Raw genomic sequence first — 25,107 nt, 5'->3', positions numbered from 1 at the left:
GAGGAGTGGCCCTGCAGGCCCCCAAAGCCCCCTCGCAGCGGCATGCCGAGCATCCTGCTTCTCCAGTGTCGCTGTTGCCCTTGTGTCCCGCGCATCAGGCCTGGGCCCTAGAGGGTGGAGCGTGCACCCCTGGTCCCTGCCTTGTGGTTGAGGCCAGGGTGTTGGCATCTCTTGAGAGGGACACAGCCTCCTTGCCACTTTCTCTTCCTTGGCTTTGAAGCCTGCATGTTCCTCCCAGCCGTGTCCCCCCTGGAGAGTCCTCCCTGGAGGCGTGATGGCTGGGCCCAGCGAGAGGAAGACCAGCCCTCTAGTCAGTTCCTATCCTGACACTACTGCTCCGTAGCTGTGTTATCCTGGGCCCAGCACTTAACGTTTTTGAGCCTCATCGGTGAAATGTTGGGGTCAGAAATAACACTCATAACCGTGTCCGCTCAAGTCCTGGCATTCGACACGCACTGGCTGGCATTAACGTTTTGGCTTATTATGCCTCTGCTCAAACAGCCATTTCAGGCTGTGGCATCAGCAGTTAAGGATTTATACTGGTCGTAGAGACTACAATTAAGACAGAGACGGCTCCACACAACGCTGCTGTTGCTGCCATTAAAACTTTCTCTAAACCAGACCCTGTGTGACCATCACACTTGCAATAGACTGTGAAATGGTCCAGGGCATTGCGGGGAGATGGCTGTGTGGGTGCCATCTGTCTGCCCAGCAATCGCTCTGCTAGTCTGGGGCCCCCACAGGCAAAACAGTTGCATAGAGGGGTTGAGAGGGAGGGAAGTGAGACCCCACGGAGCCCTCAGGGAAGACTGGGACATAAAATACATGCAGGCACTCTGAATTTCTGGTCTCAGCCTCTGAAATTGTTGGAGTTTTTCAGGGCAGGACACACAGGAACCCAGGATCCCACGAGGGTCTTTGGATCTGAGGGACGGAGGTCCTGGCATTGTAAACAGGTGGAGAATGAGGAAATACATCTCTCCTTTCTGCTTCTCCTTTTTGGACCTCCCAGACACAACAGCGAGTTCATGCTGTTGCCCAGCTTGTGATGCACAGATCCTAGCGTTCACTCTGAAGCCTGAAGTCCACCATCCCGTCCATTGGCTCTTGTCACTGCCACAAATAGCTGCTCCATTATGTTTGGCTCAGAGCTGTAAATTTGTGTGTTTCCTTCTAGAATATGTTGCATTAGTCATGGTTTTAATTTACTTACCTGGCAAGGTCCTAGCCTCCATCCTTTCACTTTTTTGACTCAGCCTCCTGTTCAGCTCTATTCGTGTGGCCACGTCAGCCTGTACTTTGCTTCTGTGACTGTTCAGTGTATTTTGGGGAGGACATCCACCACATTTCACTTGCCCTTTACTCCGGAGATGCCTCCCAGTGGCTCCTGACTGTTCCCCACTCAAAACAGCACGGCCATTGTTCTCCTTGTTCCTGACCCTTAGGATCCTGTGTGAGAATTTCTCAGGATAGGTACTCAGGGTGGAATTGCAGGGCTGTGTAGTGAACTATAGGACTTCCCTGGTGGCTCAGACGGTAAAGCGTCTGTATATCTTCTATTTATTTTTTCAATTTTATTGAAGTATAGTTGATTTACAGTACAATGGGTCATGTAGTATACTGTATTTAATTTGACCAAATTAACTTGCCAGCCTAAAGAATATGGCTGACGGACCTGAATTGTGACTGCTTCGAAAAAGGAAATGTCTGTGTATTGAATGTCTATCATGGGTTGAGAACAGCTGTGGTGTTTGTTTTGCACACATCGTCTCATTTGATCACATAATAATCCTCTAGGTCGTGTGCGCTAAGTCACTTCAGTCATGTCTGACTTCTTGCGACCCCATGAACTGTAGCCCACCAGGCTCCTCTGTTCACTGTATTCTCCAGGCCAGAATGCAGGAGCGGGTTGCCATGCCCTCCTCCAGGGGATCTTTCCCACCCAGGGATCAAACCCACATTTCTTAATGTCTCCTGCATTGGCAGGTGAATTCTTTACCCACTGAGCCACCTGGGCTGTGCTGCACGAGTGGAGAAATTGAGGTCCAGAGAGGTGGAGATAACTTGCTCAGGGGTCACCCAGCTAAGCCGTAGCTGGGGCTGAGCTCAGCTCTGAGTGATTCTTGTGGACACACCATGCTGCTTTCCTAAAGAATCCCGGGTCCTAGGTCTCCCTTCCATAAATTTGTGGAAAGCATTCTAAGTTAAGGAGCATCTCATTAGATCAGACATCTGAAATTGTGGCCTGTCTTCTGTTTTGTTTGATCCACCTGGACGTTAAATCTTTTGTGATTTTCAATATTTAAAAATCTGGGATTTCACTTTAAAAAAATCTAGGCGATCTGGCAACAGTGGACCCACTTCCCCACGAGGCAACCCTTACTGGGATTAAAGTTGTGGCTGTATCTTTCCTGCTGACCTTGTCCCCACTGGCACCTGTGGTTGCCGGTGTTACCCACTGGCCCCTCCCACACTGGAGCTCGCAGCTCTGGGAAGAGACACTTGCACATGGATGCAGTCTGTTTTTCCCCCCTCTCTTGAGTTTTTCCCAGTGAATGCATGAACCAGCCTTTCCCCCATCCCCACCTCAGCTGTCCAGCCTGCAGGTGGCCTTGGCTGCAAAGTCAGTAACAGAGAAAAATGGGCTTTGAGTGCGACAGAGCCTTCTGTTCTCCTGCTAGGAGATCATCGGTCATGTCCTGTCTAGGACCCAGCCTGTGCCAGCGTCACGGAGGGTGGAAGAGACGTTGCGGGCTGTCTCCCGCCTGTGGGCAGGCAGGTCCCGGTGTCCAGCGCCTCTTGAGCCGCAGAGGCTGCTCTAAAGCTACTGCCCCTAATCTCCCCTCCCGCTGACGGGCAGGTTCCAGTGATGGGCGGATGAGACTCACCCAGCCGCAACACACAGCGCCGTGCCACGAGCGGAGTCGTTAGAGCTCTGGTATCTGGCTCACTCCATGGGAACCGCAGGACTACTTTGTTTTTTCATTCCTGTGTTTAGCGAAACTGTAGCAATCCTGCTGTTTATGAATACATTGACCCTAGGAGCCAGGACAGCATCGTAGTTATGAGCTGAACTCAGACATGGCCCTACAGTCCCAGCTCTGTTCCTCCCTAGCTGGGTCACTTTAGGGGAGGTACTTAATTTCTGGGAGCTTCGGTTTCTTCATCTGCAAAATGGGAATATTAGTATCTACTCCATAGAGCGGTCGCAAGAGTCTCTTGAGATAATTAAGGTGGACACTCCACGTAGTGCTCAGCACACAGTAAGCTTGGCAATAAACGGTATTACAGTAATTATTACTCTGATCCTTATGAGAACTGCATGGGAGGAAAGTGTAAATGTACCTTGAGCCCTGGAGGTGGGGGTGGGGGGTTCTGTTCCTTTTGTGGAGTAGAGACTCGCTTTGTTTCTTGTGTTTGCAGTCCAGGTGTGGGGTGGAGCTCCCTTCATTGCAGGTGGGGGTCGGGATCCGCCTTCTCTTCTGACATTTAGCGTAGTTCATGGACATCACGCGAGTGCTGTGTTACGCTCTTCAAACTCTTCCACGTTGTATTCCCTCCTTGAGCTGCCCAGCCCTGGGGGTCTGATCTGTTTTCCCCATTTCTGAGTGAGGTATTGTGAGCCGTGAGGCTTGTCCGTAGCCTCACTGGGGGCTTTCTGAACAAGAGGAGTGTCTCTTGGATCAGTAAGAAGTGCAAGCTTAGATTTGGTGCAGGCCCTAAGCTCCTTGGCGTTTTTCATGAAGGAAGTGTGGGGAGGGCTTTGGGGTCTGTGGTGTCTTCTCGAACCTGCCCTTTCTCCTCCCACCACAGGCAGCGTCTCACCCAGAAGCCCTCAGATCCCTGGAGCTGCCGGCAGTCATGCATCGTGCTGTGTGTCTTGGGGAAACTCCTATTTCCACAAGAAATAGGAAATATATTTAAAAATATTTTTTTTTATTTATTTAATTTTATTTTTACACGGTGAGGGAGGCAGTTCTGTTTCCAGTAGCCCCTTGCCTTTCTGAGGGAGTGTTAGCCTGTGCCACTGATGGAGACAGAGGAGCTGACTTTATAGTCCAGGCACCTTCGCTCCTCTCCTGGGGATTAAACCTGCACCCCCTGCATTGGAAGGCGAAAGCGAAGTCTTAACCGCTGGACCGTCCTCATCAACTCGTTTCTGTTCCTCCCCCGAGTCTTGACTTCTGGGCCTCCTGAACACCCAGTGTGTACACTCCATCTCCCCCAGACCCTCTGCACTGACTTCACGCCTTACCGTTGGCCTCTCTCCTTGCTTCAGTTCACACACACCCCACCCCCACCGAGAGGATGTCACCCAACCCCCCCTCAGGCACTGCATCTGGATTCCTTTCCTCCACCCGGCCCCCCACCGCAGACCGAGGCTGGAAGTGCCTGCCAGTTCCCAGCAGCCCAGCTCAGAGGGCATGCCACCCCCACTTCAGGAGCTCTCCTCCTGCTCTGCCAGTGTCGGCCCTGACCTCCTGGTGGTGTCTGCCGACACCAGGACTTGTCATCTCCTCTCGGGGGCCCCAGCACAGGGTCTGGCCCAGCAGTGTTATAAGAAGGGAGGGGATCTTGATGGCGACCTCCATGAAGGCAGCCGTCCTGTTCACCTTCTCCAGCCCCTGCTCATCACGGGCTCTGGAATGAGGCGGGCGTCTAGGGTAGGTGTGGATGGGTGAGTAGAAGCTCCTCCTCTCTGCCACTTGGTGGATGCTTGAGTGTATGGATGAGTGAGAGGTGGTTCATGCCTTTATGCCAAGAACTGGGTGTTTTTCACACGGACTAACTGGGCGTGGCAGGGGAGGCTTCAAGTAAATGTTTGCTTGGGTGGATAACTGTGTAACATCCCAGGACTCAGTAAATGTTCCGAGCAGGAGACGCTGACCCCCACAGGGCCGCGCCTGTTTCCTGTCTGTCTTTGTTCATTCCAGCCCATCAGCAGGCTACTTGGTAAATGGTGGCCAGGCTGAGTCACTGGGGATAAAGTAATTCAGCTAACAGGACTGTGCTCCCTGGCCCTGCAGGAGGGCAGTGGCTCTGGTCTCTAAATTAGTGGGTGTCTGTCAGGGCTTGGAACCTGAAATTCTCAGCAAGGATGCCTTAGAGACATGTGGGCCTTTTTCACCCCTCGCCGCCCTCCCCTCTCCACCTAACTACTCTAAATAAAGGCCTCCTCCTCCCCGCTTCATTCACATCTGGTCCTTCCAGCTGATGAAAGTGAAAGTGTTTTGTCACTCAGCCACGTCCCACTTGCTTCCCGGGGAGAGTTCTGTCTCCACCCCTCAGCAGTCACGTCTGGACACTGCCCCTCGCCCCCACCCCTCTGAGTGTCAGCTTCTCTCTCTGACATGGGGATACTAAAATGTATCTATCCCAGTGGGTCTGTGTGAATCCAATAAAGCATTTAATGTACTCAGTCTTCCCAGGTGGTGCTAATGGTAAGGAGTCTACCTGCCAGTGCAGGAGACCTGAGTTTGATCCCTGGGTCAGGAAGATCCCCTGAAGAAGGAAATGGCAACCCACTCTAGTATTCTGGCCTGGAGAATTCCATGGACAGAGAAGCCTGGTGGGCTACAGCCCATGAGGTCGCCAAGAGTCAGACATGGCTGAGCATGCATGCACGCACTCAGAATGTGCAGTAAACGTTAATAGTAACACCTCCTCTTCCTGTTGCTGCTGATGCTACTGTAACTATTAAATCACATGATCCCGGGAAAGGCCTGCCTACCCCCCTGTGTGCTCTCCACACACACTCCCCCTCCCCACAGCAGACCTTGTGCGCACCTTTATCCTGTGTGTTCCTGGACTCATCGCACTTTTTGTAATGATCGGTTAGTCTGTCTTTTCCATTGACTGTAAGCTCTGTGAAGGCAGGATCCGAGACTGATCTATTCCTTCCTGTAGCGCCTGTTTCACAGCAGGCTATCTGTTGCATGAATGAGTGAACTAATTTGTGGCCGGATCATTGAGTAAACGAATGAATGACACCAGCCCATCAGCACGTCCCACCTGGGCTGCCGGCTCTAAAATAGAACTTGAAGTCATCCACTGATGCTGGGCTCCTTGGGAAACTAGCTCTAGAATTGTCCTGGGATTCTCCAGCCAGTGAGGCACTGTCAGATCAGCTGACTTGCCATGGCCTCTCTCAACAGGGCCTGATGCCTTTGATGGACAAGACCTTCTATATATTGTATAAATCACGGTGATATACTTAAACAGGAATGAAGAGGCACTCTGGAAGTGCAGACGCGTGGGGACAGTCCCCTTGGAGAGACGGGGTGTGGTTGACGCCATTGTAAGGAAGGACCCAGGAAAGAACACGCGGGAAAGTACAGGGGGCTGGGGGTCTGGTTCCAGGAATGGTGGCTCTCATTGTCTTGTTCACATCCTTCCATCGTTTTAAAAATAGCTCTTCTTCATTTGATAGCGTCTTTATCTTCTTGAAGCTCAAAATAGAATTAACCTTTTCGGGAGGGAAAAAAAAATACCCCCATTAAAATAGTCCTGAGTGTTCTTTTTTACCAAGAGGACTAACTGCCTTTGCTATTCTTAGTCCTCAACCATAACTGACAATAGTATTACGATAAGAGTCCCGGGCAAGATGACTGCAGGGCCACGGGCAGTGAGGACTCATTAAGCGGCCACCAGAGGCGTCTGGCGCATTCCGCGAGCTGGGCTGCCATCCAGCCCACCGCCGCTGATGCTGCGTGTTGGCGGCAGCCCCAGGAGCACAACCATGATCCGTGGCCCCTTAAGTGCTGGCTCCTGTCCGGCGGGGCAGGCCCTATGTGGACACCAGTCTCTTCCCTGGGGGCCCAGCTGACCAACGGGGTCCCCGAAGGACCAGCTCCCCATCTTTGCTCTCTCCTTGTCTGCCCCTCACTCCCTGCCCGGGGGGAGTTGGGAACCAGGGAGCCGGCCTGCAGCCGCTTCTCTCCATTTCTCTCCCCATCAGGGGGCTTGTCGTCTCTTGTCTGGGCTCATTCTCTCCGGTGGTCTGCCTTGTTGCCCCTAAATCCACCCCCCACACACACGTTTGTACGTTCTTACAGCAAGTGTTTACGGAGCTGCTGTGATCGCCTGGATGTGGGGTGTGTGTTGATGGGGTTGGGGGTAGGGTAACATGAAGGGAGGTTGGCAGGGCAAGCTGGGCCACATCGAGAAGGTTCATGTGAGCCACGCTGAGGGCTGAGATGTGCACACCTGGCAAGGGGGCAGAGTTCACCGGCGTCTCTTTGCGTCAGGCTGCCTACAGCCCATTGGCCACCAACAGTCTTTCTAAATGCACTTCCTGCATCCCACCTCCATCGGCGCCTCTTTCACGGTCCCTGAGGCTGCATGCGATCCAGCCCCTGCTGCTCCAGCCTCGGCTCCTGGGAGCCACTCAGCTCAGCCCCGCCGGCCTGCCTTCTGCCGCTCCCATAAACTGCACTCCTTCCTACAGCCTCCACATTGCTGTTCCCTCTGCCTGGCATGCCCTTCCTCCACTGAGGGCTCCCACCTAGACCCCCGACGGTGTCTCTCCTCCAAGAGATGCTGAAGAGCCCCTTTAGGAGTCGGCTTCTCAAGTGAAACCCTGTCTCTGTTTCTCACACGAACTTCCCTCACGCTCCCCTGCTCACCTCTGGAAGGCCGCCTCCCAGCACTTGCCCTGTCTGGGCACTACTGTCTGCCAGTCTGTCCCCACCCCTTGCACAGAGACACTCCCTGAGGAAAGGCATCCTGGCTGAACATCCAGAGACATCAGCATTGCAGAGCCTGGCAGACGATGCTGGCCACCAGGCGCTTAGCTTAGGGTATCACAAATGACATAGACACCACCCTTACCCCATTTTGCAGATGAGGAACCGCAGCTGAGTGGTTTAGCCGCCGCACAGTAGAGCTGGCCAGTGGCAGTGCAAGCTGTTCTGGAAGGTCACCTGGAATGTGATCGTCTCACTAGGTGGATCTTGGATGGGTCTGTGGTTCTTGGGCAATCCCATGTGGTACAGAGCCAGGTCCCCAGAGAGGCCGGCCGGGATGGTGGCCCTGTGCTTCCCCTGTCGAGGGCCACTTCACAGGAGAGGTCAGGGGCCTGCACTGGATGCAGTGCCCTCTGTCTGTGCTCAGTGGTGTCTGACTCTGTGCGACCCCATGGACTGCAGCCCTCCAGGCTCCTCTGTCCACGGGACTCTCCAGGCAAGATACCAGAGTGGGCTGCCATTTCCTTCTCCAGGGGATCCTCCCGACCCAGGGATCAAACCAGTGTTTCTGTGTCTCCTGCATTGGCAGGTGGATTCTTTACCACTGCGCCGCCTGGGAAGCCCCTACATCCTGGTTTTCACGTTTTTAGGCCACACAAGCCCACTAGCAACTTGCGGTGAAAAGGCACCACCATCGGCCCCTTTGGTCAGTTCAGTTCAGTCGCTCAGGTGTGTCCGACTCTGTGACCCCATGGACTTCAGCAGCCAGGCCTCCCTGTCCATCACCAACTCCCGGAGCTCGCTCAAACTCATGTCCATTGAGTCAGTGATGCCATCCAACCATCTCATCCTCTGTTGTCCCCTTCTCCTCCCACCTTCAATCTTTACCAGTATCTGGGTCTTTTCATATGAGTCAGTTCTTCCCATCAGGTGGCCAAAGTATTGGAGTTTCAGCTTCAGCATCAGTCCTTCCAGTGAATATTCAAGACTGATCTCCTTTAGGATGGACTGGTTGGATTTCCTTGCAGTCCAAGGGACTCTCAAGAGTCTTCTCCAGCACCCCAGCACCACAGTTCAGAAGCATCAATTCTTTAGTGCTCAACTTTTTTTATAGTCCAACTCTCACATCCATACATGACTACTGGAAAAATCATAGCCTTGACTAGACGGACCTTTGCTGGCAAAGTAATGTCTCTGCTTTTCAATATGCTGTCTAGGTTGGTTGTAACATTTCTTCCAAGGAGTAAGCGTCTTTTAATTTCATGGCTGCAGTCACCATCTATAGTGATTTTGGAGCCCCCCCAAAATAAAGTCTGTCACTGTTTCCCTGTCTGTTTGCCATTAAGTGATAGGACCAGATGCAATGATCGTAGTTTCCTGAATGTTGTTTGAAGTCAGCTTTTTCGCTCTCCTCTTTCGCTTTCATCAAGAAGTTCTTCAGTTCTTCTTCACTTTCTGCCATAAGGGTGGTGTCATCTGCATATCTGCGATTATTGATATTTCTCCTGGCAATCTTGATTCCAGCTTGTGCTTCATCCAGCCCAGCGTTTTACATGATGTACTCTGCATATAAGTTAAATAAGCAGGGTGACAATATGTAGCCTTGACAAACTCCCTTTCCCAATGTGGAACCAGTCTGTTGTTCCATGTCCATTTCTAACTGTTGCTTCTTGACCTGCATTCAAATTTCTCAGGAGGCAGGTCAGATGGTCTGGTATTCCTATCTCTTGAAGAATTTTCCACAGTTTGTTGTGATCCACGCAATCAAAGGCTTTGACATAGTCAATAAAGCAGAAGTAGATGTTTTTCTGGAACTCTCTTGCTTTTTTGATGATCTAGCAGATATTAGCAATTTGATCTCTGGTTCCTCTGCCTTTTCTAAATCCAGCTTGAACATTTGGAAGTTCGCGGTTCATGTACTGTTGAAGCCTGGCTTGGAGAATTTTGAGCATTACTTTGCTAGCATGTGAAATGAGTGCAATTGTGCAGTGCTTTGAACATTCTTTGGCATTCCTTTTCTTTGGGATTGGAATGAAAACTGACCTTTTCCAGTCCTGTGACCACAGGACTTTTGGTCAGAACCTCACTAATCCTGAGGGGGAATCTGATCTGAACCAGACTGCATTCAACCTGCTGAAGAATTGCCAACTTTGTTCTGGGATGGACTCCACCCTTAAAAAAAAAATTCCATAAGCAGTAGGCACATTTGAAAATTCAGATGTTCGAATACACACTAGGTATGAGGTAACACCAACACATTATCATTCATCTTATTAGAGGTGACCGCAGTATTGTGATACAATAGGAAAATGCTCTTGGTGTTTTAGAAATGCACCCTGAAGTGTTTAGGGATAAAATATCATGATAAGTATAATTTACTTTGAGACAGCTTAGCAAAAAGGTGAAAATGATGAAATATGGGAAAGGGTTAAGACTTTATTAGATAAAGGGTCTTGAGGGTTTATTATACCATGCGCTCTACTTTCTGCCATAATTTGAAACTCTCATAGTGAAAAAATGAAATGACAGTCCTGGGAAAGACTGACGTATTCTGAGATCTTTGCAGCCTCACCGCATCCTGCTGAGTTGTGTGTTTCCACTCAAGGCGTCCAGACCCCCAGGATGAGATTGAGATCTGAGGACATTGTGTCCAGGTAGAGGCTCGTGGTCTGATGACAGCCCCCACCGTCCTAACCCTGCCCCCATCATTCCGGTGTGACCGGCTTCCTTCTGCTGCAACCGACGGGCAGGTGCATGTTCTGTGAACTGCGTCTTGACTGGGAGGTGCCTTGGGGTTTAAAGGACCCGTAGATTTTTCTTCTGTAAATTGAAGAGTGTCTTCAGAATTGAAGGCAGCTCTCCTTTGCTCATCGGCCAATGACCTGGGACCCTGCTGAACTGCCTCCAGGTCCTGAGACCTCTTACAGTTTCCCTACCCTTCCTGAGCCTCCACTGTGCTAGAAATACGTGTGCTGGGAAAGCGCTGAGCGCAGAGCATGCATGAAGACTCCACAAATACCCGTCTCTAGTTCTGAATGGCTCAGTAGAAATTGCTCAGCTGTCAAACTCAGATTGCTACCATGTTGGGTTTTATCAGAAGCTGGCTGGGGTTTCCAGGGACTGGCGAGCTCGAGGATTCAGTGCGTGGCAAGGATGTGGGATTTCTCAGGTGGTCACCTTTCTGCTAAGCCCTTGTTGGCCCTGGGACCTGGGCCAGCAGAATCCCTAGTGAAAACAGTCAGATTCGACTCCTGGGTGGGATCCTCTGACCTTCATTTGGGGGTCCTCCTGTCCTCCCCTCCAAGGGCCGTATAGCCCAGCACTGCCCACAAGCCACACGGGGAGCCATCCCCACCCTTCTTGGTGCTCAGAGTGTTCTGAGCATCCCTCCTCTGAAAAAGGAGAAATCCCCATGAGTTCTTCGGGGGCTGCTGAGCCCCTTTCTTGCCTTCCTGCCGCAAAGCCTTTCAAGCCGTCCTTGAGGGTTTCTTGCGTGGATTAAAAACCAGGCCTGAGTGGCTCTGTTCAGCATTAACCTGGCATATTAATCACCTTCCCAAGGAGGAGGATCTAATTGCTCATGATGGGTTGAAACTTGGAGTCTGCGGAGCAGATCCAGGCATCAGACGGGTGAGCGGAGCCTGAGTGGCTGAGCTTGGGGCAAGGACCCGCGGTTCTAGGCTGATGCCTCCTGCCCCCACTGACGAGATTCCAGCCCCAACCTGGGACCGTGCTGGCAATCAAGTTGGACAGCCAGCCACGGTGTTGGCGCGCCATTCCCCCCGGAGAAACATCCCGCTGAGGCACTACACTCAGAGTGCGGCTCTGGGAGAAAAGACCTTGCTGTGACCTTGAAGCGGCCCCCAGGGGGCAACAGATGCTCTGTGTTCCTTTCCTCCCCACTGGCATCCAGAGGAGGGTTGCAGATGAAACTCAGGGCACCCCATAAAATCTGAATTTCAGATAAACAGTGAATAATTTCCAAGTCTAAGTGAGTCCCAAATATTACATCGAAAGGTTTTATTGTATAGCCATACTTGAATACTGAAAAATTATTGAGTCATGAATTATTGAATATGGAGTTATGAATACTGAAAAATTCATTGTTTATCTGAAATTCAGATTTCACTGGGCATCATGTCTTTTTATTTGCTAAACCTGGCAGCACTTAAGAATCTCCCGGCTGTGCTTGGGTTCTTGGCAGAGCCTTGTGGGGACAGGGCTTGTCCTCAGATGTCTCTGAGCATGTGGGTGCCTTCTGCAGACTTGCAGAGCCCCAGGCTGGCTGGGGTGGTTGGCGAGGGGGCAGTGAGTGTCATGATCTGGGTGTGGGGCCTCGTGGGCGAGCAGCCCAGCCTCGCTGTGGGTTCCCTCATTTGTCATGTGAGACTCATCAGAGAGGACGTCTCGTGTCCCTGTGAGGATGAGTAACCCGATTCCTCCCATCCCCTTGCTCTGCCATGCCCTGTTCACCCCACTCAGCCTCCAGTCTGGAAGAAGCATCACTTCCTCAAAGAAGGATGTCCCCCACCCCCAACGCAGGCCCGATTTCCTTGTTCCAAGCCAGCCCCCTCTCCCCGCCGCCCCCCAGCTAGTTCAGATGCATATGAGAGGTGGGGCTCTGGGATCTGTGGGGCCCATGGCAACAGGCAGAGATGGAGGGCCCCTCAAGCCGAAATATTTCAGATTTTCAACATGGGGATAGCACGTCACCACACGGGTCCAAGTTCTCACCCTGGGGCATGCCTGGAAGCCAGCCCTGCCTACGAGGGCCAGGCAGACATGGGGCTGTGAGCCAGGAGGGTTCTGAGCGTGGACCTGGGGCCCTGTGCCTGCCTCGGGGCCACACCAAACAGACCCTCACTCCCAGAGTGGCCCTGGGAGTGGGGCCGTGTCACTAAGTCTCCTCAGTTCAGTTCAGTCAGCTCAGTTGCTCAGTCGTGTCCGACTCTTTGCGACCCCATGAATCGCAGCACGCCAGGCCTCCCTGTCCATCACTATCTCCCGGAGTTCACTCAGACTCATGTCCATCGAGTCCATGATGCCATCCAGGCATCTCATCCTTGGTCATCCCCTTCTCCTCCTGCCCCCAATCCCTCCCAGCATCAGAGTCTTTTCCAATGAGTCAACTCTTCTCATGAGGTGGCCAAAGTACTGGAGCTTCAGCTTTAGCATCCTTCCTTCCAAAGAAATCCCAGGGTTGATCTCCTTCAGAATGGACTGGTTGGATCTTCTTGCAGTCCAAGGGACCCTCAAGAGTCTTCTCCAACACCACAGTTCAAAAGCATCAGTTCTTTGACGCTCAGCCTTCTTCACAGTCCAACTCTCACATCCATACATGACCACAGGAAAAACCATAGCCGTGACTAGACAGACCTTAGTTGGCAAAATAATGTCTCTGCTTTTGAATATACTATCTAGGTTGGTCATAACTTTTCTTCCAAGGAGTAAGCATCTTTTAACTTCATGGCTGCAGTCACCATCTCCAGTGATTTTGGAGCCCAAAAAAATAAAGTCTGACACTGTTTCTACTGTTTCCCCATCTGTTTGCCGTGAAGTGATGGGACCGGATGCCATGATCCTTGTTTTCTGAATGTTGAGCTTTAAGCCAACTTTTTTGTTCTCCTCTTTCACTTTCATCAAGAGGCTTTTTAGCTCCTCTTCACTTTCTGCCATAAGAGTGGTGTCATCTGCATATCTGAGGTTATTAATATTTCTCCTGGCAATCTTGATTCCAGCTTGTGTTTCTTCCAGTCCAGCATTTCTCATGATGTACTCTGCATATAAGTTAAATAAGCAGGGTGACAATATACAGCCTTGATGTACTCCTTTTCCTATTTGGAACCAATCTGTTGTTCCATGTCCACTTCTAACTGTTGCTTCCTGACCTGCATACAGATTTCCCAAGAGGCAAGTTAGGTGGTCTGGTATTCCCATCTCTTTCAGAATTTTCCACAGTTTATTGTGATCCACACAGTCAAAGGCTTTGGCATAGTCAATAAGGCAGAAATAGATGTTTTTCTGAAACTCTCTTTCTTTTTCCATGATCCAGCAGATGTTGGCAATTTGATCTCTGGTTCCTCTGCCTTTTCTAAAACCAGCTTGAACATCAGGGAGTTCACGGTTCACATATTGCTGAAGCCTGGCTTGGAGAATTTTGAGCATTACTTTACTAGCATGTGAGATGCGTGCAATTGTGCAGTAGTTTGAGCATTCTTTGGCATTGCCTTTCTTTGGAATTGGAATGAAAACTGACCTTTTCCAGTCCTGTGGCCACTGCTGAATTTTCCACATTTGCTGGCATATTGAATGCAGCACTTTCACAGCATCATCTTTCAGGATTTGAAATAGCTCAACTGGAATTCCATCACCTCCAGTAGCTTTGTTTGTAGTGATGCTTTCTAAGGCCCACTTGACTTCACATTCCAAGATGTCTGGCTCTAGATTAGTGATCACATCATCATGATTATCTGGGTCGTGAAGATCTTTTTTTGTACAGTTCTTCTGTGTATTCTTGCCACCTCTTCTGAATATCTTCTGCTTCTATTAGGTCCATACCATTTCTGTCCTTTATCGAGCCCATCTTTGCATGAAATGTTCCCTGGGTATCTCTAATTTTCTTGAAGAGATCTCTAGTCTTTCCCATTCTGTTGTTTTCCTCTATTTCTTTGCATTGATCGCTGAAGAAGGCTTTCTTATCTCTCCTTGCTATTCTTTGGAACTCTGCATTCAGATGCTTATATCTTTCCCTTTCTCGTTTGCTTTTCACCTCTCTTCTTTTCACAGCTATTTGTAAGGCCTCCCCAGATAGCCATTTTGCTTTTTTGCATTTCTTTTCCATGGGGATAGTCTTGATCCCTATCTCCTGTACAATGTCACGAACCTCATTCCATAGTTCATCAGGCACTCTATCTATCAGATCTAGGCCCTTAAATCTATTTCTCACTTCCACTGTATCATCATAAGGGATTTGATTTAGGTCATACCTGAATGGTCTAGCGGTTTTCCCTACTTTCTTCAATTTGAGTCTGAATTTGGTAATGAGGAGTTCCTGATCTGAGCCACAGTCAGCTCCCGGTCTTGTTTTTGTTGACTGTATAGAGCTTCTCCATCTTTGGCTGCAAAGAATATAATCAATCTGATTTCGGTGTTGACCATCTGGTGATGTCCACGTGTAGAGTCTTCTCTTGTGTTGTTGGAAGAGGGTGTTTGCTATGACCAGTGCATTTTCTTGGCAAAACTCTATTAGTCTTTGCCCTGCTTCATTCCGCATTCCAAGGCCAAATTTGCCTGTTACTCCAGGTGTTTCTTGACTTCCTACTTTTGCATTCCAGTCCCCTATAATGAAAAGGATATCTTTTTTGGATGTTAGTTCTAAAAGGTCTTGTAGGTCTTCATAAAACCATTCAACTTCAGTTTCTTCAGCATTACTGGTCGGGGCATAGACTTGGATAACTGTGATATTGAATGGTTTGCCTTGGAGACGAACAGAGATCGTTCCGTCATTTTTGAGATTGCATCCAAGTACTGCATTTTGGACTCTTTTGTTTACCATGATGGCTACTCCATTTCTTCTGAGGGATTCCTGCCCGCAGGAGTAGATATAATGGTCATCTGAGTTAAATTCACCCATTCCAGTCCATTTTAGTTCACTGATTCCTAGAATGTCGACGTTCACCCTTGCCATCTCTTGTTTGACCACTTCCAATTTGCCTTGATTCATGGACCTGACATTCCAGGTTCCTTCCGGTGGTCATGTATGGATGTGAGAGTTGGACTGTGAAGAAGGCTGAGCGCCAAAGAATTGATGCTTTTGAACTGTGGTGTTGGAAAAGACTCTTGAGAGTCCCTTGGACTGCAAGGAGATCCAACCAGTCCATTCTGAAGGAGATCAACCCTGGGATTTCTTTGGAAGGAAGGATGCTAAAGCTGAAACTCCAGTACTTTGGCCACCTCATGAGAAGAGTTGACTCATTGGAAAAAACTCTGATGCTGGGAGGGATTGGGGGCAGGAGGAGAAGGGGATGACCGAGGATGAGATGGCTGGATGACATCACGGACTCGATGGATGTGAGTCTGAATGAACTCTGGGAGATGGTGATGGACAGGGAGGCCTGGCATTCTGTGATTCATGGGGTTGCAAACAGTCAGACACGACTGAGCGACTGAACTGAACTGAACTGATGCAATATTGCTCTTTACAGCATCAGATCTTGCTTCTATCACCGGTCACATCCACAACTGGGTATTGTTTTTGCTTTGGCTCCATCCCTTCATTCTTTCTGGAGTTATTTCTCCACTGATCTCCAGTAGCATATTGGGCACCTAATGACCTGAGGAGTTCCTCTTTCGGTATCCTATCATTTTGCCTTTTCATACTGTTCATGGGGTTCTCAAGGCAAGAATACTGAAGTGGCTTGCCATTCCCTTCTCCAGTGGACCACATTCTGTCAGATCTCTCCACCATGACCCACCCGTCTTGGGTTGCCCCGCAGACATGGCTTGGTTTCGTTGAGTTAGACAAGGCTGTGGTCCTAGTGTGATTAGATTGACTAGTTTTCTGTGAGTATGGTTTCAGTGTGTCTGCCCTCTGATGCCCTCTTGCAACACCTACCATCTTACTTGGCTTTCTCTTACCTTGGGCATGGGGTATCTCTTCATGGCTGCTCCAGCAAAGCACAGCCGCTTCTCCTTACCTTGGACGAGGGGTATCTCCTCACTAGTTTCTCAGAAAGGGTGGAATTTGTTTATTAATGAAATCCTTCTTAAATAGTGGTAACTGATTCCAATTTCAGAAAATTCCCATGAAGGCAAAATTAAGCACCCCCTCTGGAGGGTGGCATACTAAGTGTGATGAATGATGCTGTGTGCTGACCTGTGTGATCACTGGGTTTATTTATCTCCTCCATCAGGGCCACTGCAGGGACCCTTTGTGTTCATGGTCTGTCCCAGATCCCAGCGCTATGCTTGGGCATGATGCAGGTGCTGAGATTTCATTCGTTCCTGGGAATACACTGTAGGAAATTTCATGAACCTGCACTGCCCCCAATTAGTAATAGTGGGACTTCCCTCGTGGCTCAGATGATAAAAGAATCTGCCTGGAGTGCAAGAGACCTGGGTTTCGATCCTTGGGTTGGGAAGATCTCCTGGAGAAGGGCGTGGCGACCCACTCCAGTATTCTTCCCTGGAGAATCCCATGGACAGTGGAGCTTGGGAGGCTACAGTCCATGGGGTCAGAAAGAGTACAGGGCTGAGTGACTAACACACACACACACCAGTAGTAGTATCACGAGCGTCTCCCCTGTTGCTAAGTGTGGTCATACGTGTAAAGCCTGAGGCACACTTGCACTCACTCTGGGTAAAGAAGATTGTTGGTTGCGTGTTCTCTGGGCGGTTGAGGGAAGCAGAAAGCATATCTGAGGACGCCTGTCTATCTGTCTGTCTGTCTTCCCAGGACGCCAAGTTTGTGGAGGAACGTAGGAAGCAGCTGCAGACTTACCTGCGCAGCGTCATGAACAAAGTCATCCAGGCAGTCCCTGAGTTCACCGCCAGCCCCCAGAAGGAGACCCTGACCCAGCTGATGCCCTTCTTCGTGTGAGTACCAGTCACGTGCTCCATCCAGTGTGGCCTGCCTTCTCTCCTCTGAGGTTACGCTGCGGCACGTGTCTGTATCCTGGACACCCCAGGAGACCCGAGGAGGCGAGCCCGCCAGTCAGCATTGTTGATTCGAGGCTCCCCAAAATTCAGAACTCTGCAGTTTCGTCCTTTGGTACATTTTGATTGCAGGAAGGATTGCAGCCCACAGGTGTCCCAGAGTTAAAGTAGTCTCTCTCAGACTTTCTCAGCATGTCAGCAGTGAACCCAAGGAAACTTCTCGAAAGACTCCCACTGGTGCCGAGCTTCAATTACTTTCATATTTGTATGACTCGAGTATAAGCCGACTTAAAACTAGGTATATAGACCTTGTTCTTACAGGTTGTATAAAAGTAAAAGCAAAAAAGATGTTTACATATCAGACACTTAGAACATTATCACAATTCAGAATTGTTGGTTAACACAGTGGCCACTGCTTTTTTTGAAACCAAGTCTTTGCTCACAGTGATATGCAGAAGAAACTTGGCTTCTCCCAAGCTTGCCACATACCTTGCCGGTGATCCATGTGCTGACCCCACCTGCCCTTGACCCAACTTTCCTCGGGTCACGTTGCTGGAGAACATCTGTTTGAGCCACACTTTGGGGCTGGTGGGCCTCGCTGGTGTCACTGCCTTACCACTGATTATTCCCCATAGTCCTCATCGATCTCTTATCATATCAAGACGTCTGCATGCTTGGATTCAGGGAACCCAAACAATGAAGCTGCTCTTAGTTTTTATTGAGTCTTCAGATGCTAGAGAATATAATTATACTCTACCCTTGAATCACACGGAGGTAAGAAGCACCAACCTCCCTCCCAGTTGAAAATCTGTGTTTAACTTTTCACTCCCCCCAAACCTAGCTGCTCATAACCTACTATTGACCTTACCAACGACATAAACAGTCAGATAACACATATTTTTGGGTGTCTACATTTATTTTATACATTTGTGACATTCCTAGCTTTTTCTTAATTTTTTAGTATTTCTAGACTATGTAGTTTATCTGCGAGTTTTTAAATCATTGCAAATCTTCAAAAATCTTTCTAATATGTCTATTGAAAACTATCTGTGTATAAGTGGACCTGCTCAGCTCAAACCCCTGTTGTTCAAGGGTCAACTGTATATGATTTCTAAAATGTTATCATTGTAGTGGAAACGATAGACCTAAGGATCCATATAGCAAACCCATGGACCTCTGAAAGTAGGTTGAAACTTGTCATTTGATAAAGACTGGTTTACTGATAATGCAAGAGTTTCCTTTCCCTGGAGCTCTTCAAAATGGGTGTCCTGAGGGTTCATGGATCTGTTTTGGCCTAATGGTGATGCTATAACTCAAAATGGGGCTTATTTCTGCTTTTCTGTGTGGGGAGTATCTTTGGCTTCACACTTTCTGGAATTTCCAAGTTGAATTTCCAACCAGACAGACATTGGCAGGACTTAACTGCTCCATGAAATTAAAAGATGCTTGCTCCTTGGAAGAAAAGTTATGACCAACCTAGACAGCATATTAAAAAGCAGAGACATTACTTTGCCAACAAAGGCCCGTCTAGTCAAAGCTACGGTTTTTCCATTAGTCATGTATGAATGTGAGAGTTGGACTATAAAGAAAGCTGAGCGCCGAAGAATTGATGCTTTTGAGCTGTGGTGTGGGAGGAGACTCTTGCGAGTCCCTTGGACAGCAAGGAGATCCATTCAGTCCATCCTAAAGGAAATCAGTCCTGAATATTCATTGGAAGGACTGATCCTTAAGCTGAAACTCCAATACTTTGGTCACCTGATGTGAAGAGCTGACTCATTAGAAAAGACCCTGATGATGGGAAAGATTGAAGGCGGGAGGAGAAGGGGACAACAAAGGATGAGATGGTTGCATGGCATCACCGACTCAATGGAAATGAGTTTGAGTGAGCTCCAGGAGTTGGTGATGGACAGGGACGCCTGGCATGCTGCCTTTTCATGGGGTCACAGAGTCAGACACAACTAGGCTTTGAAACTGAAGCCAAATCTGCTTACTTGCATCCTTCTAATTGTTTTAGGACCTTTATGAGAAGATTCAGTTGTTCTCTGCTATCTCTGATAAAACAAAAGATGTCTCCCCCTCCACCCCTCCAAATAGAATACACCATATGGTACTTTTCTTTCATTCGGTAATCTGTGCCGCTAGGGGCTTGATTTTGTTTTGAAAACACCACTGCAGTGCATGAGAGGAGGCCCCCTTTTCTTTTTACACATTGCGTACTGTATGTACTTGGCTGTGCTGGCTCTCGGTTGCAGAACGTGGGGTCTCCTAGTTGTGCTGTGTGGGATCCAGTTCCCTGACCAGGATGGAACCCAGGCTCCTGCTGTGGAACAGAGTCTTAGCCACTGGACCATCAGGGAAGCCCCCCTTCTTTTAAAGGCAGCCCCCTGGCCTGTGATGAGCACTAGAAATCAACTTCTCACTGAGTCACATGTGTTTGGATCAGATTTCCTGGTGAAAATGGAGTCCAAGACGTGGTCCTAAGACCCCGATGTGAACGGCTGCCCACCTCAAGTGTGAGAAGAATAGGCTGCCTCGTAGGGGTGAGCTGGCACCCCCAACTGCTGGGGTGGGTGGTCCAGGCAGTTCTGGTGGGCCATGCATCAAACTCCAGCCTGTGGAATTGCAACAACTGCCTGTTAACATAGGAGCGTCTTAACATGTCGTGCAGTCCCAGCCACGCTGGCTGCCATCAATCACAGCTGAGAAATAAAGCTCTGTGCCCAATTAGCATGGAGAACGTGGGGTTCCATTGCGTGGGCTGTGAAACATACAGAAGAGACTGTGGCAAAGGACACAATATTGACATGAGACTCTGGACGCAACCTTGGTCTCAAATCCAGTTGATATCAAACAGCTTTCCTTGCAGTTGCACCGCTCGCCACCCTCTCCTCCTCCGTCTTTTTGAAGTCAGATGGTGCTATAGGTTGGAACTTGCAGATCATTTCATAAGGGAGTGACAGAAGGCAAGCCTTGCCCTGGTCTGTCCTTGCCAGTGACCTCCATGTAATCATGTCCTGTCTCTGCATCCTTCTAGAAAACTGTCTCAGCTCAGAAGCTCACTCTGAGAGAGTCCCAGTTAAAAAGCGTCTATCTCAACTAAGAAAATAACCACCCCCCAAGCATGATGATTCTCAGAATCTCGACAGATTTCCTCGGGTCTCTCCTTTTTTATTTTATTTATATATTGGCTGTTCTGGGTCTTTGTTGCAGAACGCAGGCTTCCCTAGTTACGGCGCATGGGCTTAGTTGCCCCTTGGCACGTGGGATCTTAGTTCCCTGATCAGGGATCAAACCCACGTCCCCTGCATTGGAAGGTGGATTCTTTACCCCTGGTGGTGGTGGTGGTTCACTCTGTCAGTCACGTCCGACTCTTTGCGACCCCATGGACTGCAGCACGCCAGGCTTCCCTGTCCTTCACCATCTCCCAAAGAGAGTGTATTCCCACTGGACCACACCTGGCTGAAGTCACACAGTGCTGCCCTGTCCCCGCCAATCCCCCCTCATCCCTGGACACTGAGCCGACTTCCCTGCCATTTGCTGTCAGCGTTTGGCTCTTGTTTTACCCACAGTCACTCGTATTACCTGCCTGGCCCGGGAGACACTTGAGTTTGCACTGCTGGCTCTGACCTGCTGCTGAGCCGTGTAGGCTCCGGCTGTGAGGCACCCATGGTGCATCGCTCACCCTCTGTGCTCCGAAGTGTGTTCCATGAGCTTGTCCACTGCTGAGCATCCGTCAAGATGGTCCCTTTCCCGTGAGGGGCGGGAGGGTGAAGGGAGGCAGGGGATTAAACCTAGCGGGTAGAGTTTGCTCATTTTTCTTCACCGAAATCCTTCAAGCGTTCAGAGTTGTGCAGGGCTGGCATCCAGTATTCCACGGCACCTGCTTTTACACACACTTTTCCGCTTCGTCTTTCCTGTTTAACGTGTCAGTATTTCACTGTGTTCTGCAAGGGGCAGCATGACTTCCAAGGATTCTGCCATCTGCACACGTCTGAGAGCTGAGGAATCAGCAGGTTGAATTCTTTTTCTCCAGATCTCTCTGCCTCCCATTGACTTCCTGGCTAATGCCAGCAGCAGTCAGAATTAGAAAGTAGGACAGTAGGAAGTGGGCCGTTTCTTTTCCATTTTGAACCCTGTGTGTGCCTGGCCCACAGGGAGATTAGAGCTTGCCCCCCAAACCAGTGAATAGACAACACACCCTAATACCCTCTTCCTTTGGGGGACCCCATGTCGTTTGCACCCTCCTGGTTTTTTGGAGGGACAGGCAGACCCCAGGACATGACATGTGGCAGATGTGAGCAGTTACTTCGGGAAATGTCGCGTGCTCCTTGGAAGGTGCATTAATGAAGGGGGCAGAGATCGTGGATTCCAAGAAGTCATTCTGCGGAACTGGACTGCAGCTCCGTGAAGACTCCAGTGATTTGCGGTGCTGTTGTTTAGCATGTTATTAAAGTGTTTTTCTGCAGAGTACCTCAGCCTTGGGAAATGCACCGTGTTCTGCCACTCCGTGGAGGGAGAGGAGTTCCGGAGGTGGGGGCGGGAGTAATGTAGGGCATAGCACACCCTCCCCACCGGATTCTCAGCAGAAAACACGGTCGATGTTTGCCCCACTCCCCGCCCCCATCTGCTGCCACATTTACTCTCAAAGCTGTTAAACATATTTTTTGCAGAAATAGGAGCTGCCGCATTCTCCCCGCAAGCGGGAGGTTTGGCTCTGGGTTGAGATGTTTCAGCCTGGGCGCTTCCAGGATCACGTGGAGCCCAGCAGACATGCCACTCTGCCAGGGGCCACTCACAGGAGCCACGTGGTTCCTTCCCAGGACCCTGGGCTCACACTGCTCTTGGGGACTGGCCCAAATCTCCCAGGCCAGAAAAGAGTGCAGACCCCGTTCAAGTCTCACTCTTGAGGCCAGACTGGCAGACTGGTGAGATGTGGGTCATGCTTAAAATGAAATATCTGTGTGAGTGATTTATGATGGGCAGATGAGTCTGAGACCCCCAGTGTCCAAATGGAAAGTGTGGGGATTTGGGCGTCACTGCTGTTCCCCACTAGCTCTGCCACAGAGGAGGAGGGTGATCTCAGGCCAGGATGCAGCCTCTTGAGTCTTAGGTTCCTTTCATGTGAAATGGGAGGAGAGGTATGGATGCGGGGTGGTAGGGGAGGGCTCTGTGTGAGAGAGGAACTCAGCTGCTTCTCTATGTCGACTGCAGTTGATGACGAGACTGGTGAGAAAGACCTGGAGAGAATCCCCACAAAAACCCTATGGACATTTCTCTGTCTCTCTCTTCATCCATCTATCCATCCATCCATCCATCATCTATCCATGTCTACAGGTAAAAAGCTGGGTCCCAGGAAATTTAACCGGGTTGCCTAAGGTCCTGGTGAGAGCAAGTTGCAGGACAGAGCAAGAGTCCAGTGCGCTGCCCTGAGCTACAGGGACTCTGAGCGCTCGGCACATAGCATGTGCTCATGAAACACTAACTGATAACATGACTTCTTCCGGAAGTCCGCCTTTCTCCCCCTCCTTCCCCACACGGATCTCACATCTAGATGCAGTGGCTCAGGGAGAAAGCGTATGCACCAGCTGGGCTCTGGCTTTCTGTGGACTCTGAGGGCCCATGGCAGCGCTCCCTCTAGGGACCAGGCCTCTCCCCCAGGAAGACACCCCATCCCTCAGAAGCTCATTACCTGGAGGTCTCTCCCCGGGGGGACCCGCCACCCTGTCGCCTGGAGAGATGACATGCAAAATGCCTCTTGATCACCTCCATCTGCTGGCCTGTGGAGGGGCCGAGTCGAGGGATGCAGAGAAAGTGCAGTCCCCCAGGGTACCGGCCCTCCTCGTCCGCAGGACTGCCGCCCACGGAGCTCAGAACAGATGACTCTTTCTGAAGATGACGAGGGTGACAGCTATTCTTCTCTGTGAGTCAGATGCCCCCTGCCCCACACACATCCCACCAGTGACAGTAATTATGTTTCACTCCTGCCGTTTCTTTCTGTTTGGTGGTGAAGAGGGGCGAGATCAGCGTCACAAAGCTGATGATGGCGCAGCTTTTACAAGTCCAGGAAAAGTGAGGGGGCCTGGAACACCTCCAGGGCAGGAACACCGCTGAGCAGATGCATGGAAAACCCCCGTCAAAGGGACTTCTGTTCGGCAAACACCGCTGTCATCCAGTCAATGTTTACCGACCACCTGCTGAGGACTCACCAGGCCCTGGGGGTGTAATAGTGAACAAAAGAGAGAGAAAGAGCGTCAGCCACCTTAACGGAGTCAAGAGAGATGGAGAATGGGCAAGTAAACATGTCGTATGGCGCTAAAAAGAAGGCCTCTGAAGAAAGCTGAGAGACTAGGGAGTCCCGGGCATGTGCGTGGTGTTTCTGCCAGATGGTCAGGGAAGGCCTCTCTGGCGGACGACCTTGTGGATGTCCGAGGGAAGGGTTTTCAGAGAGAGGGAACAGTGAGTGCGAAGGCCCTGAGGCAGGAGGGAGCCTGGTGTGTCGGATGAGGCCTGTGTGGCCAGAACAGAGGGCAGGGGAACAAGGCTGGAGAGGCCACTAGGGTCGGGCCACTCAGGGCCTTGGAGGCTGTAATAATGACGTCAGGATTTGCTCCAGCCTGAAGGGGTTAGGGCAGGAGTGCGACGTGACCTGCTTTATGTTTTTGCATCCTCACTCTGGATGTAGATTAGAGAATAGAATCAGGGTGGGGGCGGAGGGAGGCGGAGGGGAAGGCTTTTGTAGGGTCCAAGCAGGAAGAGGTGGTGGCTTGACCAGAGTGATGAGAAGAACCGCGTGAAGGGTGATTGGACCCCAGATACATTTGAGGGCTGGCTCTTGGGGGCGAGAGAAGAGGATTATGACACGCTTTTGAGGTCCTAACAGACCAGGCAGGTGTGGAGATGCTCTGTGTTATTACGTTCAGATAACCCTGTATTCTTTGGTGGCTTCCCTGGCTCAGATGGTAAAGACTCCGCCTGCAATGCGGGAGACCTGGCTTCAGTCCCTGGATGGGGAAGATCCCCTGGAGGAAGGCATGGCTACCCACTCCAGTATTCTTGCCTGAGAATCCCCACCGACAGAGGAGCCTGGCGGGCTACAGTCCATGGGGCTGCAAAGAGCTGGACACGACTGAGCGACTAAGCACAGCACAATCAGGTCACAAACACCTACGTGACTCCATGTGGGCGTCTGGGGTGGTAAGGAGGTTGGTGGGGAATATCACCGTACAGATGACTGAGACAAGCCCCCAGGCCTCAGGGTCAATAGGTGTGTGGTCATGCAGTTATTCCAAGGCAGAGTTTTTTCCCTTCTTTCCTGAGCTCGGTCACCAGGAAATTTGCAGAGTGCCTGGGAAGGTGTCAGACTGTCCCATTTGTAGCCCCACTCTGCTTCGGACTAGCCATGTGGCCTTGGGCAGCTCACTGAAGCCCTTCCAGCCCTCAGCATCTTCCTCTGTACAGTGGCAATGTTCCCAGCACCTTCTCGTGGGGCCAACAGGGTTCCACGTGCACGTCGAGCTCTTAGAATGGCACCTCGCACATAGTAAGCCCTGTATGTGCGTAACTATTTTTTACCAGCAGAAAGGGAGCACGGGAAAAGGAGTCTGGGGAGCAGACGTTTTGGAGGAAGTGATAAAATCATGGTATTAAAAAAAATCCTGGAGCACTCCAGAAAGATATAAGAAGGAGAAGTAAACAGCACACCCCGCTCCACTGTGTGTCGGGCCCCCACCCTCTGCGATCACTGTCAAGCTTCTTATGTAACTTTGCG

At 50.4% G+C, this 25,107-nt stretch overlaps 1 protein-coding gene across 3 annotated transcripts in view; it reads left to right on the top strand.

Moving 5' to 3' along the window:
• SNX29 (sorting nexin 29) overlaps positions 1-25,107 on the top strand; it is a 589,615-nt gene that overhangs the window by 506,197 nt on the left and 58,311 nt on the right. For 2 of the 3 annotated variants that reach the window (XM_052661385.1, XM_052661396.1), the window contains one exon: positions 17,140-17,279. In XM_052661385.1, the coding sequence (XP_052517345.1) occupies positions 17,140-17,279 (140 nt within the window). Of the gene's footprint in view, positions 1-17,139; positions 17,280-24,295; positions 24,383-25,107 lie in introns of those variants that run through there. The other variant, XM_052661389.1, reaches the window with a different exon arrangement.

This window comes from Budorcas taxicolor, chromosome 2, assembly GCF_023091745.1.
Source record: "Budorcas taxicolor isolate Tak-1 chromosome 2, Takin1.1, whole genome shotgun sequence".
Lineage (NCBI taxonomy): Eukaryota > Metazoa > Chordata > Mammalia > Artiodactyla > Bovidae > Budorcas > Budorcas taxicolor.
This window is presented reverse-complemented; position numbering and strand designations above follow the sequence as displayed.